Below are 18,192 nucleotides of genomic sequence, written 5' to 3' on the forward strand. Positions count from 1 at the left end.
AATTCCTCAAAAGGACTGAATTTAGGGTACTCTGCTACCAAGTGATTGTAAATGCCTTGAACACAGGACACAGAGTCTTCCTATTTAATAGTGGCAAAAAATAGAATCATAAATTTTCTAAAATTTCCTTCTAAAAGTAATTCTTTATGACAACCATAAAATAATAAAGCCCACTATATTCAAAGATTTAAGGGAATAAAAATCTAGATATACATCAGTTTCCTCTTCAGTAATTCATCACAATCACAGAGCTTAAATGAACTTTTGTCTTATGCCCAGATATGATTAGAAGCTTTTTAAAAGAAAACAGTATTTTATCGTGTTTTTGGTGAAAGTTTACACAGCAAGTTAGGTTCTCATTTGACAATTTCCACACAAATTGATCAATGACATTAATTTCATTTTTTACAATGTGTCAACATTCTCTTTAATTGTGTTCTGTTGTTCCATTTCCAGTATTCTAGTTTCCCTGCTCCTTTATCTTCTCATCTTTGCTTTAGATTAAATGTTGACTTCTTAGACTCATACAGATGGTTTTTTGGAGAGAGGCAGGAGGATCATAAAGACACATTTTAGTCGGTTAAATCACTTCACCTAGTGCTAAGTTTGATTTAAAATCTTAATTTGTGGCAGTATTACAACATTTTAATTTTTGGATTAGTTTGAAATTCTTGTTCCAACCTTCGCCCAAGGATTCTTTTAAGATTTTTTTTTCATTATTGACAAGACCAAAGAAGTCTTTTGAATCCTACATGTCCTATACTTAACACTTTATCATGTTCCCTTTAAATATTTAAAACAATATATCCATATTTTTCTCTAAAATGATCACAAGCACCATATTAAAATCCTTTGCAATAGGTAACCACTTATGAAATATGGGAAAAGAGTAAGAAAAAAAGCAAGGTTTTTTGTTTGTTTTGCTTTAACTTACCATAGGTCAAAAACAGAAGCTTAATGAAAAGGAAGCATAATGTATAGACTGAGAGAAGCAATCCCTTAAGTAGTAAACAGTAGTTAAATACTTTTTTTATGCTACAAATTTGTAAATTTGGGTCAGAGACATTTTTCAGTAATAACTTGGCATTCGATATCAGAAAAAGATTGTTGTTGTGTGCCGATGAGTTGATTCTGACTCACAGTGGTCCTGTATGACAGAGCAGAGCTGCTCCGTAGGGTTTCCTAGGTTGGAATCTTTACGGGAGCAGATTGCCAGGTCTTTACTCCCACAGAGCAGCTGGTGGGTTTGAACCGGCAATTTTTAGTTACCAGTCGAGCACTTAACTGTTATGCCATCTGGGCTCCACTGGGGCAACAGAAGGAATTTAAATTTGCTCATGTCCTGAGAGAAAATGAGTGAGAAGCACAGAGGAGTGACGGGCCTTAAGCTTCCTGAGGAAGAGAGTCCTGGTGATCTACTTCCAAAATATCAGCCAGTGAAAACCCTACGGATCACAATGGTCCAGTCTGCAATGGAGCTTCTAAAATGCCCGTTTTTTAAAAAGGCTTGTTGATTATGTAGGCTTGGGCTACAAAGCCAGGTTCACATTGTTGGGGAAAAATATTAGGCTACAAGGTCCTCGGGCTTTATCTTGTTCCTCATTTTGTCTCCAGGGTCTGGAACCTTGCAAGCAATGCCAAGGTATTTGTGGATTAAACAATTTAACCTTACATTCAGTAAAGTGGTGGCACAAACAGTAGGTTGGTTAATAAAAGGGAAGAGGTGGTGGGTTGGAAAGGGTAGTGATTAGGGACAGCTTCACCAACATGGATTAGAGTCAATATGAATCGAATTTTCTTCCCGGCCCTTTTCAGGTTCAGTGATGGAATGAAAAGGAATTGTTTTTTTGTTTGTTCTTTGTTTCATTTTCTGCCCTGCTCCATTCATGACCTAAAACAAGTAGAATACCCAACTTGAGGAAGGTTCTAGGTCATCAAAACAACTGGGCTGGTCAGCTGGAACCAACTACATTGGTCAAGGGAGTGTCAACATTGGCTGGGAACTGTTCTGTTCACAGAAGGCTGTGAAGGTAGGTAGGGACGCTGCATTTGTCAAGACTTAGCACAGGCACTTATGTTTCTACCTTTTACCTTTGAAATTTACATTTACCTTTGAAATATCTCATTTGTTAACGCAGATCTATCTACACAGCAAACCTTTAATTTCTTAACTCATCTCTTTTGTATTACCACGCACCTGTGAATATGACGACAACAATAACCACTATGGGAAGGACACATGTTTTATTTTTCCAGTGGCAATGGCTCTTTGTATAAATCAGGATAGAGGACATGTATGCCCACTTTATAAGATCTGAGGGATAATTCTTACTGTTTTCATTTATTGTAGAGGTTTGTAGTCATTACATTTTTTACGTTCAAGACACACTATTTGTCTTATATATATATAGTTTCCTTGATGCCAAGCCTTTCTTCAGGGACAAAATCCCCAATTATGACGTTGGGAAAATATGATCTGCACCGTAATGTTGTACTTTATGTTTAGTTTCTGGAGGCAGAAAATGGCAAAAGATGTCTGGAGAGTTCCAACCAAAATGAAAAAGAAATAATTGCAATCCCGCTTAGATAACTGTTTCACTTCTTTCTTCTACTTAGGAAACATATTAAAAACCTACCCCATTGCTGTCAAGTTGATTCTGACTCATAGCAACCCTACAGGACACAGTAGACCTGCCCCATCCACAGGGTTTCTAAGGCCATGGTGGTGTAGTGGTTAAGTGTTTCATTGCTAATCAAAAGGGTGGCAGTTCAAATCCACCAGCCGCTCCTTGGAAATCCTATGGGGCAGTTCTATTCTGTCCTGTATGGTTGCTATGGGTTGGACTCCACGGCAACGGGTTTTTTTTTTAATCTCTATGAAGCAGACTGCCACATCTTTATCCCGCGGAGCAGATGGTGCGTTCGAGCTGCCAGCCTTTCAGTTAGCAGCTGAGTACTTTAACCGCTGTGCCACCAGGGCTCCTTAGTAAACATATTACAACCAGCATATTATTTCTTAATTATTCTCCAGTGTTCACCCCAGATAGAAATGCAGGAAGGAAAAGATTAACAACCTTTGTGCTGTTGTGTGCCGTCAAGTGGTTTTTGACTCATAGTGGCCCCGTATGACAGGGCAGAACTATCCCATAGGGTTTCCAAGGATGTCATCTTTACAGGAGCAGATGGCCAGGTCTTTTTTCTGTGCTGCCACTGGGTAGGTTTGAACCACCAGCCTTTCAGCTAACAGCCAAGTGCTTAACCCCTTGCATCACAAGGGCTCCTTCAATAATCTTTAGGGTGATTTAAATGCTTGAGATCATGGTTTTCAAACTTAATTTGCGTAACTAAGCCTCACCCAAACCTCACCTCCAGAGGTTTTGAATCAAGAAGTCTATGACTTCACCTGGGATAATGCTTTAAAATAAAGAGCCCATCAGGGGGGAAGGGGGTGACCGTGGAGAAGATAAAAAATTAAATAAATAAATAAGTACACTGCTCAGTTTATTCAGCTACAGGTGGTCTCAGGCCATATACTTAAAAGAACATGAATACTTACATAGCCTACGAACCACAAGCAGAAAGCAGGAGAAATCCATTCCCTGGCGTGGATTCCACAGTCAATCCATACGGCATTTTTAGCTGTTTGCTGTTTTTTGGAAAGCTGCTCAAAGAAAATCAAAAAGTAACAAAAACAATAACTCTCAGGATAATATCTTCCATTTATATAGTGCTTGTATTTAATTCGTTCAACAAATCTATGCAATACACATTGCTCTCTCCATTCCTTTGACAATTTGAAGAAAAATTAACTGGTATGAGTGGGCACTAAGGTTTGTCACCAGGCTTCTTGATTTTGAGCATTTTCCCCCCCACAATTGCAGAAGTAGAGACCAGACTGAGCTTTGGGCCATACCTTCACTTCAGAGGCAAATGCGTATGCCTTGGGTGAGCGGCGTTCCCTAGGAGGCATGTAGACACATCAAGAACAGAGAAAGGCTTGGCAAAGAAAAGTCACTGGTGCCAGAGGTAAACTTGGACTCCCTCACCATTTTCACCAGGGTGCACAATTTCTATTTCCCCATTCCACACAAAAGAATCACACATCTAACGTCACACAAACTGATCACAGATCCCAAGACTGAGGCCTTATTCTGATTCACAGTATATTGGCCTGGCCCAAGCTGCCAACTTTCTGTAGTAAGCATGCTCAACCTTTCCTCAATGATACCCTATGGTGTCTTCAGAAGAATTCCCCCTAAAACATCTCCAAAGAAAATACATCATAATACATTAAAAAATTAGTTACACCACAATTTTAGGGAATGAAAAAAAAGGGAGAAGACTGTTGTGAGACCAAACGAATACAAGGAGTTGAAATTCCAATACGAGGAGTGTTTTTTTTTTTGTTTACCTAGAGCTCTGGTAATCTGTTGCCATCAAGTTGATTGTGACTCATAGAGATCCCGCAGGACAGAGTAGAACTATCCCATAGGTTTCCAAGGCTGTAATCTTTACAGAAGCAGACTGTCACATCTTTCTCCATCGGAGCGGCTAGTGGGTTCAAACTGCAAACCTTTGAGTTAGCAGCTAAATGCATTAACCAATGTGCCACCAAGATTAAAGCCCTTGGCTGCTAACCAAAAAGTCAGCAATCCAAACCCACTAGCTACTGTGTGGGAAAAAGATGTTGACAGTCTGCTTCCGTAACGATTATGGTCTTTGAAACCCTATAGAGACAGTTCTACCCTGTCCAACAGGGTTGCTATGAGTTGGAACTGACTCAATGGCACCGAGTTTGGTTTTGGTTTTAGAGCCCTGGCGGTGTAACACTTAAGCACTCAGTTGCTAACCAAAGGTTGGTGGTTTGAAACCACACAGTGGCTCTATGAGAGAAAGACCTCAAAATCAGCTTCCATAAAGATTACAGCCTAGAAAACCCTATGGAGCAGCTCCACTCTGTCACTGGGGTGGCTATGAGTTGGAATCAACTGGACAGCACCAAACAACAACAGAACTAGCAATAATCGGAATAGAGGGCCAGTAAGAAAGTCAAATGACACTGGCCACCAAGGGTCAAATTGTACAAAGAAGAGCAGCAACTGCTGGCTGCGTTAGCCAACTCAGTTTAAAAGCAAATTCTGAATTGCCTTACTCGACCTTCTGCTGAACCGGGCTGAGCAAGCTCTGTTGACGCCAGTACTGAGAGAACACAGAGGACTCCGAGAGACCCACATTACGTGGACGTTCTTGGGCAAACAAGAGTGGGCTTCAAACATCCAGGAAGCGTGACTCCCCAGAAGGTACCTCTATGTCCCAGAAACAAGTTCTAACGACTACATGCAACATGGTTGAAAGCAAATGTCATGTGTGGCTATGTCATGATTACATGCGTCCAATGTGATTCACCAGCTTCGCTGCCAAGAGCATCCAAAGCTTCATGTCTGCTTTTAGTCTCCCAGCAAGTTCTTATCTGAGACAGATTAAAACCCAGAAATGCTCAAAGTTCTGTTTTGGGATAACCGAAGAGGCACACCTGCTACAATTTAGCTAATGTTGGGAAACTATGTATAAGTTATATGTTACTAAATCAAATACATGTTCTAACAAGTAATTTTTTTCCACAGCTTCTTAAAAAAAAATTTTTTTTAAGAGGAGAGAGTGGTAAATAACAGACCCACAGAATTAGAAGCTGTTATTATTGTTGTTACTTGCTTTTGAGTTGGCCCTGATTCATGGTGACCATGTGTATAAAAAAAGAAATGCTGCCCAGTAACGGCAGGAATTAATATAGTTTATAGCTCCTAAAAATTCTTCCAGTGGCTATGTTCACTGATCCTTTCCAAGACTAATTCATCTAAGAGAGGAGAAACCTGAACCAAAGTAGGAAAATCAGATTCGCTCCCTTAAGGTTTCACAATTGAAGCTAGATAATCACATGGATGGTGACTGGAACAGAAGCTGTCGTATGAACCACGGTCCCCAGCATACCCTGGTTCCTATCCCCTCCCTAGGCCTCAATGTTTAGCCTTTCCTTTGGTTCCAAAAGCTGCAACCATGTCTTTTCAATAAGAGACTCCTCTCTTTCTTTTTTCTTCTTCTTCTTTTTTTTTTTTTACGTGTGTGTGTCCAAGTAAGCTAGTCTAAGGCGGTGGTGACAGATTAAAAAACAAGGAATTTGAGGAATAATCCAGAGAAGTTCCCTCGTTTTATGAATCTAAGTGTTGAGCCTAGAAAAGTTAAATGGCATGTCTAATGTCACATAAACTGGAGCAGAGCTGATTCTAGAACTGAGGTTCCAACCCTTGAACTAATAATACCCACTGCTGCCAAGTAAATTCTGACTCATAGCAGCCCTAAAGGACAGAGCAGAACTGCCACACGGGGTTTCCAAGGTGGAAATCTTTATGGAAGCAGGCTGCCACATCTTTCTCCCACAGAGTCGTTGATGGGTTCGAACCACCGACCTTTCGCTTGGCAGCCGAGCACTTAACCACTGCACCACCAATGCTCCTCTTGAACTAATGCTGCATTATAAAAAGAATTTATGTTAAAGGTAATTAATACAAACAAACACACAAAAAACAAGCCCACTGCTGTCAGGTTGGTTGCAACTCATGGCAACCCCATGTGTTACAGAGCAGAACTGCCCCATAGAGTATTCTTGGCTGCGATCTTTACAGAAGCGCATCACCAGGCCTTTCTTCTGTGGTGTCTCTGGGTGGGTTCAAACACAGGACTTTTGCACCACCCAGGGGCCTGTAAAGCTAATAACAAACTCCTAAATAGTTGAATATTAAAGTTGAGAAACACCTGTAATAGAAATATGTCAAGAACTCAAAGAAAAAAACAATCCAAGTTATAACAAGCACCACTAGAGAATTAAGCTCTCCACAAAGCTGGAAGATCAATGACTCTCTCCACAACGTACCTTTAAAACGTAAAGAGGGTACTTCTCGTATGAGAAACCGATGTGGATTTTTTCAATCATATCAGGATACCACTCAGTTATAACTTCCATCCAAGAATAGATCTATCAAAACAGAAACCATCAATCAGCCCAAGACCAAACTGGAACCACTTCACTGGCCAAAGGGAACAGACAATGTCTTTAAGGGAAGTAGATTATTCTAAAACATTGTATATGGAAGGAATGATGAACTAAAAAAAATTTTTTTTTCTGCTATCTAGGAAAATCAATGAAATTAAAGTTTTGAAAAGAATCACATTTTAGAGAAAAAGTAGAAAAGTGCTAAGAAACTTATGACAAAGTAGGAAAAGTTGATATTTAAAGTGTGGCTCCTGCAGGTGATTTTGAAAGGTTTATCACATTGAATCCCTGCCTCTGTATATAAAATTGTGTTTACCATTCATTAGAGTTCTCTTTCGCAGGAAACATTTTCTTTTTTTTTTTAAGTATTCACTTTTCAAGACTCTCCTAGGGCACAGCCTTTGCACAGAACCCACTGCCGTCAAGTTAACTCTGACCCTTGGTGACCCTACAGGGCAGAGCGGGACTGCTTCGCAGGGCTTCTGCGGAACATCTGGTGGATTCAAACTGCTGACCTTTCCGGTTAGCGGCCGTAGCCCTTAACCACTATGCCACCAGGGTTTCCTGCCTTTGCATGAGATAAACAAATACCATATTTGCTGCTCCAGGGTTCCGTAAGCACAAAGGGATGTGTGGAACCAGGAGAGGTAAAGGAATCTGGAAAAAAGAAACATTCTTTTCTATCCTGAGAAATAATTTGATTGTGACCCAAACTACTGGGTGGAGGACCAATGGTAGCTGAGGTTGGATAGTGGAAGGAAAAACCGAAAATAAGTTCTGCGACTGACTTGAGACTTCTGTCCACTTCAAAGCAGGCACTGAAGTCTCAATTGGTTCTGGGATTCCTATGATTGAACTCAGTCATATTTTAATGCAAACCAACTCCCCAAAGGCCACATTTATTATTTATTATTGTTGTTTTCTGTTTTAGATGAAGGTTTAAAAATTAATTTCTCATTAAACAATACACATATTGTTTTGTGACACTGATTGCCAACCCTGTGATGTGTGAACACGCTCCCCGTCTCGACCTTGGGTTCCGATTTCCATTCATCTAGCTTTCCTGTCCCCTCTTACCTTCTCTTCCTTGCCCCTTGCAGGTGTGTCCATTTAGTCTCGTATACATGGTTGAGCCTGGAGTATTATTTGTTTTTATGGGCCTGTCTAATCCTTGGCTGAAGGGTAAACCTCAGGAGTGATTTTTGTACTAAGTTAAAAGTGTGTCTCAGGGCCATACTCTTGGGGTTTCTCCAGTCTCTGTCACACCAGTAAGTGTGATCCTTACTTGTGGGTTTATATTTTCTTCTACATTTTTCTCCAGCTCTGATCGGAGCCTTCTCTTGTGACATCAAGGGTCACATTTAAACTCACATACCCTTTAAAATGGGAACAACTAACTCTTGGCCTTATCTCTGAGAACTTTTCTAGAGGTTCTGTTCTTCCAATAGCAATCCTGGCTGATGGGAATTAGAGTACCGTATGCCCTTGGATACTCTTAGAGTAGCACACCTAGGGGGTGTGGTATGTCTAAGTGGTTGTCCCCAGGCTGGAAAATTAAAGGGATTCTGGAAGGCCCACCTGCCACCTACCCTCTCAGTGTTTGTGGTATGTGAAATTTTACCATCAGGGATTTCTTCACTGGGACTCTGGTTCTGCTGAGACATGAATACATCTGAGAGAACTACTATATTTGGAAGTCCTTGGGTGGTTCAAAGGGTTAATGGACTCAGCTGCTAACCAAAAGTTTAGAGTCCACCCAGTAGAGCTCTGGAAGAAAGGTCTGGTGACCTATTTCCAAAAAAATCGGCCATTGAAAACTCTATGGAGCAAAGCTCTACTCTGACACACATGGGGTCACCATGAGTCAGAATGGACTCAATGGCAACTGGACTTTTTCTGGTTTTGTTTTTTTTTTTCATATGTTACACCACTGATGGTTCAGTAGATTTCCTCCACCCAGGGAGACTGTGTTATAGGCAACTTTATACACTTGACTCATTTCACACTCCTTTCTTTTGTAATATACTCAATTTGTTATAAGAAGCATTCTAGGGACATTTGTTTCTTTCTCCCTACCGTGGATACTTAAAACTCCATGCCCTGGTCTAAGACAATGACAAAATCAATCTTCCAGCCCACCAGGTGATCATGTGGTCAAAGCTGATGGAGAAATCTCTGGGAGATGTTGGCAGATGTGTTAAAAGAGAAGGAAGGGCTTAATTGAATTTCTTGAGAGCAGGATTGTCGTGATGCCCGTGAACCTTTGCCAAACATGCCTACCCAGCCTCTCAACACTCAGTATCAAACTTGTTTATTTCAGTGCTGGTGATGGATGTGGGAGGTGATCTAGTGGAATAGATGGAGGTGGGAGAGATACAGTGGGGAAGGTGATTTTAAAAGAACCACATCATTCAGCCAGGCACATGGATTCTAGAAGCAGGATGGGTTCTGGTTTAGCTAACAGGAAAGGAACACATATTCCTGAAGATTAAATAGAAAATTTATCTTTGTTAATTAAGTCTTACCAAAACACGAAATCCACTGCCGTCGACCCTGTAGGACAGAGCAGAACTGCACCATAGGGTTTCCAAGGAGTGGCTACTAGATTCAAACTACTGGCCTTTTTGGTTAGCAGCCAAGTTCTTAGCCACTACACTACCTGGGCTCCAGATGTCTTAAAAGTACAGCTATGGCTCCAAACAGCTTCTGGGCATCTAGTCAAATAGGATAAAAATTAGTTGTACTAGGCAATATAGGAACATTCTCATATGAGGAAAAAAAGGCATCAAGACGATTTATTCCTTGGGGTATTCTAGATAAAAGATAAAGCCCTCCAGAGATGTAACCTTTTCAACTAACAAATACAAGGGAAATGGCTTTTATTGTATTATAGGGAAGCTTCCTGAGACCTATTAAACAGGAACCTGTAAGTACTAATTGGGAAAAAAAAAAAATGCAATTTCTTAAAGATTAAAATATAGGTATTATTATTATTTCAAATAGATTCCTCATGGGTAAAATAAAATGCATTCATTCATACTGTATTAACTGTAAGTGAATAAACTCCTTTAATTCAGTGAGGTAACAGCAATTATTCAATGAGAGCTTAAAAAAAAAAGATCTAAAGAGGCATGATCAACTGAATTGTTAATTTCTTGTGAGCATTTCAATTAAAAGGTCCTATTCTTTATTCCCTATGGGCAGTTCTACTCGGTTCTACAGGGTCGCTATGAGTTGGAATCAACTCGACGGCACTGGATTTGGTTTTTATTTTTAGTATTCTTTATTCCTATTCCTCCTTTGACATGCAGTGCTACTCTTAGCAGCTATAGACACTCTTAGCTTTGGAAAAACAACTTCCTTACAGGCAGTTTACCAAGTATGATGCAGTCTTTCTAGGGAAGGTTATCTGCAAAAGAATGTCTTACCACCCCACAATGCCTATGTAATTTTTTTTTTAAGCCTCTTCTACCAATTCTGATTCTTTAGTAATTTCCTATGGTTAAAACAGCAATGTTGGTTAAAAGGAACTAGTCATTTTGGAGAAAAGTGTTACGGCTTACTTCATTTAGTGAGCGATACCGCTCATAGTACGATGAGGAGGCCCGAGGGCTGACTGTGTCGTTGGAAGTCTGCTGCAGAATGAGATCTTCAACATCTCCTATCAGGACCCTGGGAAAGAAATAGAGGGTGAGCTCGTGTCCAGGCAGGACTCTCACCTTGCCACAGGGCCCAGTGCCGACACAACAGGTGGCCATGGGGGAAAAAAATCCCAAGGAATCGAATAAACAAAAGTTCATTGGGGTACAAACAACAATAAACATTGTCATAAGCTGAAAGTCAAACTTTTTCAGTAGCTCCTGCATGGGCGCTGGAGAGAAGGTAGCTCCTATGTAGTATGTTTCAGAGCCTCCCAAACCTCACTTTTCCCCACTATTATCCACATTTCTCCAATGTGAGCCTTCAGTGCCTTTAATACGAACCTACTATGAACATACAGGTTCTATAAATGGACACTTTCGCCAATTCAGGGTAACGCTGTATTGTTCTGCTACTCAAAGTGAAGCAGAAATCTTTTTCTTTTTCATAATGACAGTCTATGCCAGCTGTCACAGCCAAACATCATCACATCACTAGAGAAACAGAAGTACAGGAAAAGAGAAGGCATCTCATTAAATTCCTCTTGAGAAGGGCCACAACTATAACTAGGCAAACATGTCAACTGCATTAAGGCATTCTATCAAGTGGATGGACAATTTAAGCTCCTTATCAGTAACAAAGGTTTCTTTACTTTTGTTTAGGCCAATGGATGAGAGCCAAGCCTTCGACATCAGAAAGATCTGAGTTTGACTCCTAGTTCTGCCATTTTCTAGCTGGTTGACCTTGAGAAATTTCTTTCTTTCTTTTTGAGAAATTTCTATAAAGTATTCATTTTTCATCTGCATAATGGGGGTAATACCTACTTCACAGGGTAAAACAAGGACTCAGCCGAGTGGCTGGGACACAGTAAACACGTATACTATTAATACTTACTGTAGCATATTATCCAAATGTTGTCCACTGGCACTCAGAGGAGAGCACAGTCTCCAGGAAGATGCCAGGGCAACAGGGGGACACTGGGAAGTTGGGCAGTACGTAAAGAAGGAGATTTTGGCTGGAGAAACCAAAAGGAGGAGGGCATGGGCTATGAACAGAAATCACACCTGATACACTTTTTAGTTTAGGACCACATATTCAGGAATGTTCACCGACCTTGTGAAGGAAAGAAGAATTAGAAAAGCAAAATCTTCTTCAGCAGCTGCTTTTTCAGGAGTTACCACAAAGTCTACCATGGTGAATGTTAATTTTATACCCTGAGTCTAGGTACTGAACTAGTTGTAGGAGATGGGACTATAAGCGGCTCTATAGATGTAACCCTCATTTTCAGATCAGGGGGCCAACTCATGAAAGACTAAACAATTTCCCTAAGGTCACACAGCTGGCCACTTGGGTTTACCACTCTGTCCATTTCAGACATTACCATATTGGTTTGTTTAATGTAAATAATTTATTTTTCCAGGAAACAATTACATTATCACTTAGCACAATTAAAACAAAAACAAAAAAAAAAAACAGTTGACCTCAAGTCATTTCCAACTCACAGTGACCCCGCGAGTATCAGAGTAGGACTATCCTCCAAAGGGTTTTCAATGGCTGATTTTTCGGAAGTAGATTGCCAGGCTTTTCTTCCAAGATGCCTCTGGGGGGACTCAAAACACTAGCCTTTCAGTTAACAGCCAAGTGCTTAGCCATTTGTACCACCCAGGAAATCCTTAAATGTAGGATAAACAAGAACCAAACTGGCTGCTCCCAACTCATAGTGACCCTATAGGACTGGACAAAACTTCCCCATAGGGTTTCCAAGGAGTGGCTGGTGGATTCCAATGGCTGATCTTTTGGATAGCAGCCAAGCTCTTAAAAACAGTGCCACCAGAGCTCCCAAACGCATAACAGATGCTTATAATAGCTACTCAATAAATATGGAATGAGGCCTACCAGAATGGAATTCTGCTCACACTTAAATGGGCTTTCACCATGCTTACATCTGAGTCATTCACAAAAAAATGAACTTCTTTCTTCTTCGCAATAAATTCTGCCATTACTGGTTGCCAGAGAACAATCTGCAGTTTCAAGGGGAAAAAAATGACAAAACAAAAATCAAGTTGTTCATATCATCCTCACCTATAGCTAGAGTCATAAGAGTGTGTTTACAAGGGACATAAGAGAGACCCTTTCTGGCCATAGTTCTCATCTACAAACGGGGTAGCAGAAACATTTATATTGCAGGGAGCTTGTTTTCTTCTTCACTGCAATCCCAATGGCTAAAAGGGCCTGGGATATGCTACATACTCAAGAACAATTTGGTGAGAAAATGAATGATGAATGAATGAATATATTTACAACTCAAATGAAAAACTAGATTTGTATGTCAGGTATTTAAAAGATAAATGAAATTTTAGTCTAGAAAGAAAGCTAGTTAAACATTGACTTTCTTTATTAACAATTTCATGTCCTTGATATTATTATCATGTCAGTGTTCCTTTTCTTTGTCCCTGGGTGGTACAAATGTTTAACTCACTTGGCAGCTAACTAAACATTGGAGGTTTGAGTCCATCCAGCAGTGCCTTGGAAGAAAGGCCTGGCAGTCTACTTCTGAGAAATCATTCATTGAAAACTCTTTGGAGTGCATTTCTACTCTGACACACATGGAGTTGCCTTGAGTTGGAACTGACTCAATGGTGACTAGTGGTACTGAGTCCTGTTCTTTAATCTAATTATGGCATTTGGGCAATGCCTTCCAACTATATTTCACATTTTTCTACTTTACTGCACTTTTTTCAAAACTCTTTCACACTTATCTAATTTGATCAAAACAATTATATCATGCTATAGGCTGGGCAGGTGTTATTCTTTTCATTCTTCAGATGAAACTAAGGCTCATGGCTGACTTGTCTAAAATCATACACCTAGGAAGTGGCAGAACAAGAACGAAGATTCTAAATCTCTTTTGCTTCCTGCGGTGGTATTTTCTTTAAACGATAGTGCAACCAGTTGCCACTGCGTCAATTTCTACTCCTGATCACCCCGTGTGTCAGAGTAGAACTGTGCTTCACAGAGTTTTCAAGGCTGATTTTTCAGTAAACTGGCAGGCCTTTTTTCCCAGGTGCCTCTGACTGGACTCGAACCACCAGCTGTTAAGTTAGCAGATGAATACATTAACAGTTTGTACCACATATGACTCCACACCATACTGTGGTGGCCATAAAAACGCACCACTCAGCTCTTCTGCTCTGAGGAGCATAACTGACCGGCAGGGCCGTGCGCTGTCAAGGCTGCTGCCAACCAGTGATTGAGCACAAAGGGTATATTAATGTAGATCCATTCCTGTGCCCTGTGGTATTCCTTTAACACATGTTTTTAGTTCAAAGACCCTTTACTGACCTTCACTAGAACTGTACGACTGTCTGAGACTTTTTATGCAGTCTTCCTTCCCTCTCTCCTTCACAGGTGGCATACCTGTGCTGTGGTCTGAAAGTGCTCACTGCCATCTCCAGAGCCCTCCTCTTTATGCTTCACAAGCATTCCCTCCATTAAATGTCTCACACCTCTAATCTGATCTTGGTGTCTGCTTCTCAGCAAACATGTAACCATCAATTTTCTATTATTTATAATACTTGCCAATTTTCTATGCCTTAGGCCTTATGGGGAAATGAATCTCAGGCATACAACTTGTAATATATTTTCCCATGTGTTTCTAATGCTTAGTCTTTGTACACGGTTGAATAGTGTCCTCCCAAAATTCATGTCAACCCAGAAACCTCAGAATATGACCTTACTTGGAGATAGGGTTTTTGTAGATGTAATTAGGCAAGAAGAGATCATATCAGATTAGGTTGGGCCCCAATCTAATATGATGACTGTTCTTGTGAGAAGAGACACTGAGACAGAGACATACAGGAAGAACGCCACATGACGCAGAGGTAGAGACTGGAGTGACGCATCTACAAGACAAGGAACTCCACAGATTGCTGGCAACACCAGAAGCTAAGAGAAAGGCATGGAACAGATTTTTCCCTAGAGCCTCCAGAGACAGTGTGGCCCTGCCAATACCTGGATTTTGGACTTCTAGCTTTCAGAACTGTAAGAAAAGAAATTTCTGTTGTTTTAAGCCACCCTGTTTGTGGTAACTTCTTACTGAATACCTAGGAAATTAATATACCCCTTGATTAAGAACTGTGCCATAGTCCTATCCCTGCACAAATGAACAAGGTTTCATTTGGGGAACCAGCAAAATCATGGAAGAATGGGGAGGGAAGAATGCTGTAAGAGGGGCTTGTATCAGGTAAATAAAAGTCAGACAAATGTAGGCAGGAACATGTCCCGCAACGCTCACACAAATGAAACCAACGGAAAGATAAACCAGGGAGAAATTACCTCGTATGTTGTTGTAAGATTTTGCAGAATTTCAGCTTGCCTAGAGGTTCGAGGAAGAGCAGATAAAACCAGGCCACTAGGAAAAAAAAAAGGATTTTGACATTAAAACAGAATGAGATCAATTATATTGGGAGGGGCTACTAACTGTTGTAAAATGAAGCAACATTTAAAATGTTAAAAGTGGATCTCACTTGAGACTAAGTGTCAAAGAGAACTTTTCGCAGGGATCGACTATGCCAATTCTTTCCTACGTCAAGTTTCCATACAGTTTGGCAGAGACAAGGCTGGTTCATCACACCATCTCCTCTGCCCAGCTTTGTGGTTGAGCTGAAAAGATAATCTTGAATTTTGCAGGTGGGAATATGAGTAGGAGTGATATGAGGCAACTAAAAGCAGGTGTGCACGCTCTCTCATCCTTGAAGCTGGAAGCAAAGACTCTTGAGATGGTGGAGTTGTGAAATGAAGGCAGCCCAGATCTTCAGGTTGGAGGAAAGCACCAGGGAGAGGCCTGGCCCTTCATTAACCAGTGATATGAGTGAAAAGTAACTTTATTTTTCAGGGTTGTATTGTAAGGCCTAAAGTTTTAAGTGCTGCCTTGGCATCTCACAGGGCCCCAAAGTCCTAACATTTGTTCCCCTGTTCTGCCATATATACCCCTCATCCAGTGGAAAAAGCTCTCCACACAGCTAGCCTCCCTATCAGCCAGACCAGCTGCACTCTCCCTGGTCCTCGGCCTAACATGTCTCACTTCCCTGACAGCCCACTGAATTACAGTTGTGTGTCGCTTCATGTCCACGCCATGTTCTGTAAACTAGGATGTTGTGTGAACTGGATGTTGTCTGATCATGGTATTATATATAGCCAGTACCCGGGTTATGAACGTCTCACTTACATACATAGCCCATAGTTATAAACCAACCCCCATAAAGCCTTTTATAGTAAAACCTCAAGGGAGCCCCCTTCTGCCTGTCCTTGTCACTGCTGCTGCTGCTGTGCTTCTGGAGCTGCTGGTGGAGACTGAGAAATGGGCAGTGGTGGTGGTAGCGGTGGCAACAGCAGTGGCAGCTAAGAGGGTGGTGGCGGGAGCAGGGCAAGAGGAAGTGAGAAAGGAGGAAGTGGTGTGTGCCCAGCCCCACCAGCTGTTTCACTTGCCTGAGCAGCAGTGCCACTGCCCCCCTCCACCCACCGGCCCACAGACAAAGCCAGAGAACCCACTCCCAGAGCCATATCCTCCGCATCACTTGCCTGTATTTCACCGTGCAAGAGTGTGGGTTTGAGGTCTTTAAAACCATCAGGGGGGAAATAAGAAACAAAAGGAAGGCTGCTTTGACACATATGAGGTTAACATTCCAGTTGCCACCGCTGTGCCAGATATGGTATCTTTGCTGGGCAGGTTAATAAGCCTCTAATACATGCTTTTCAGCCATTGAGCTGGCTATCACTTTCAGAAAAAAATCACTACTGCCAGTTCACATCTTCTTGTGCAGGCACCAGTATACGTATACAGTCTGGCTTCAGGTAAACTTTCCCACAGTCTGTCCTAATATAATCCAAAAAGAACTGGCTTGTATGGATATCCTGGTCAATGACATCATGTTTATCTAAATCTGGATAAGAAAGAAGTGACAAGTACGCTGGGGGTCTGGGTAAGACACATGTACTCCAGAGGGTAGTAGATAAATCGTACACAGATTAAGAGGCCTGCCACATCAGTGATGTTTTAGGAGTCTATTGGTCTTGGGCATTCTGGGACATCTCCTTCAAAATAAAGGACAAATTATTGCTTCTCATATCACCTATGAAAAACAAGGTAGTTCTCTTGGATTTTGGCAGCAACATATGCCTCACTTAGAAATACTGCTTCATCCCACATATTGGGTGACATGAAAGGCTGCCAACTTCACTAGGGACCCAGAGCAGTCCTGTCACTTGGGTCACATGGCCTGGCTGACCATATAGCATTAGAAGCATTTGTGGTGGAAAAAGGTGCCATTTGGAGATAATGGCCAGTTCTAATGGGAGAATCAAAATGTAGACACCTAGGTTCCAGAACAAGGTGATGGCATCTGCTGCAGAGAGTTATGTACCTTCCAAAAAGCAGTAAAGGTAAAAAATATGTTACCAAAATGGGCTTCCTTTCTGAAGGAGAAAATACAAAAAATAAATTAGGAAATGTTGGGGAGTAAAATTATGAGGGTACAACTGCCCATAAAATGTAGTAACAAGTCCACATTCAAATTGTGGTTTTCTGTATTCTCTCTGTATCAATATTGACCAAAGTACCAACACAATAGAATCAGGAAACTAGATCAGCCAGATCACTACAAAAAGAATTTATCATTTCTGAAAATGAATTTCACAACTCTGTGTCCACTTACTTAGTCAGAGAGAGGCTATAAAAAGGGATTTGAGTATAGAGAGGAGTGCCTGGGTGGTAGAAATGACTAATGTTCCTGGCAGCTCACCCAAAGATTGGAGGTTTGAGTCCACCCAGAAGCACCTCAGAAAAAGAGTCTGGTGATCTACTTCCAAAATATCAGTCATTGCAAACTCCATGGTGCAGTTCTACTCTGATACACATGGAATTGCCATGAGTCAGAGTGGACTCAGTCAACGGTAACTGATTATGTAGCGTGGAGAGAGGGAGAAGGTTTGTAAAGATATTTCTTTGGAGCAAGCTGTTGCAGTTCTGTGTGTCCCAACGCTCCCAAAGGGGGAGGGAGTTGTGGGGTACTACTCCATTCTGAAACCCTGAGACATGTCTCTTCTGTCAGTTTGTCATACTGTGGTGGCTTACATTTTTCTATGATACTGAAAGCTTTGCCATCAGTATTTCAAATACCAGCGGGGTCACCCTTGGTGGACAGGTTTCAGTGGAGCTTCCAGGCTAACACATACTAGGATGAAGGACCTGGCAGTCTACTTCTGAAAAAATTGGCCAGTGAAAACCTGATGAGTAGCAGCGGAACACTGTCTGATATAATACCAGAAGATGAGTCCCTCAGGTTGGAATGCACTCGAAATATGACCATCTAAAAGTAGAGTCAACCGTAATCACATGAATGGAGTCAAGCTTTCAGGACTTCCATGTGCTGATGTGACATGACTCAAAATGAGAAGGAACAGCTGCAAACATCCATCAGTAATTGGAACGTGGAAAGTACGAAGTA

At 41.2% G+C, this 18,192-nt stretch overlaps 1 protein-coding gene across 3 annotated transcripts in view; it reads right to left on the bottom strand.

Moving 5' to 3' along the window:
- CPB2 (carboxypeptidase B2) overlaps window positions 1-18,192 on the bottom strand; it is a 104,598-nt gene that overhangs the window by 23,096 nt on the left and 63,310 nt on the right. For 2 of the 3 annotated variants that reach the window (XM_064270106.1, XM_064270105.1), the window contains 5 exons: window positions 15,023-15,098; window positions 12,584-12,708; window positions 10,612-10,720; window positions 6,929-7,030; window positions 3,557-3,661 (listed from right to left, as the gene is read on the bottom strand). In XM_064270106.1, coding sequence (XP_064126176.1) covers window positions 3,557-3,661; window positions 6,929-7,030; window positions 10,612-10,720; window positions 12,584-12,708; window positions 15,023-15,098 — 517 coding nt within the window. Of the gene's footprint in view, window positions 1-3,556; window positions 3,662-6,928; window positions 7,031-10,611; window positions 10,721-11,800; window positions 12,180-12,583; window positions 12,709-15,022; window positions 15,099-18,192 lie in introns of those variants that run through there. The other variant, XM_064270107.1, reaches the window with a different exon arrangement.

This window comes from Loxodonta africana, chromosome 17, assembly GCF_030014295.1.
Source record: "Loxodonta africana isolate mLoxAfr1 chromosome 17, mLoxAfr1.hap2, whole genome shotgun sequence".
In the NCBI taxonomy this organism is placed as follows: Eukaryota; Metazoa; Chordata; class Mammalia; order Proboscidea; family Elephantidae; genus Loxodonta; species Loxodonta africana.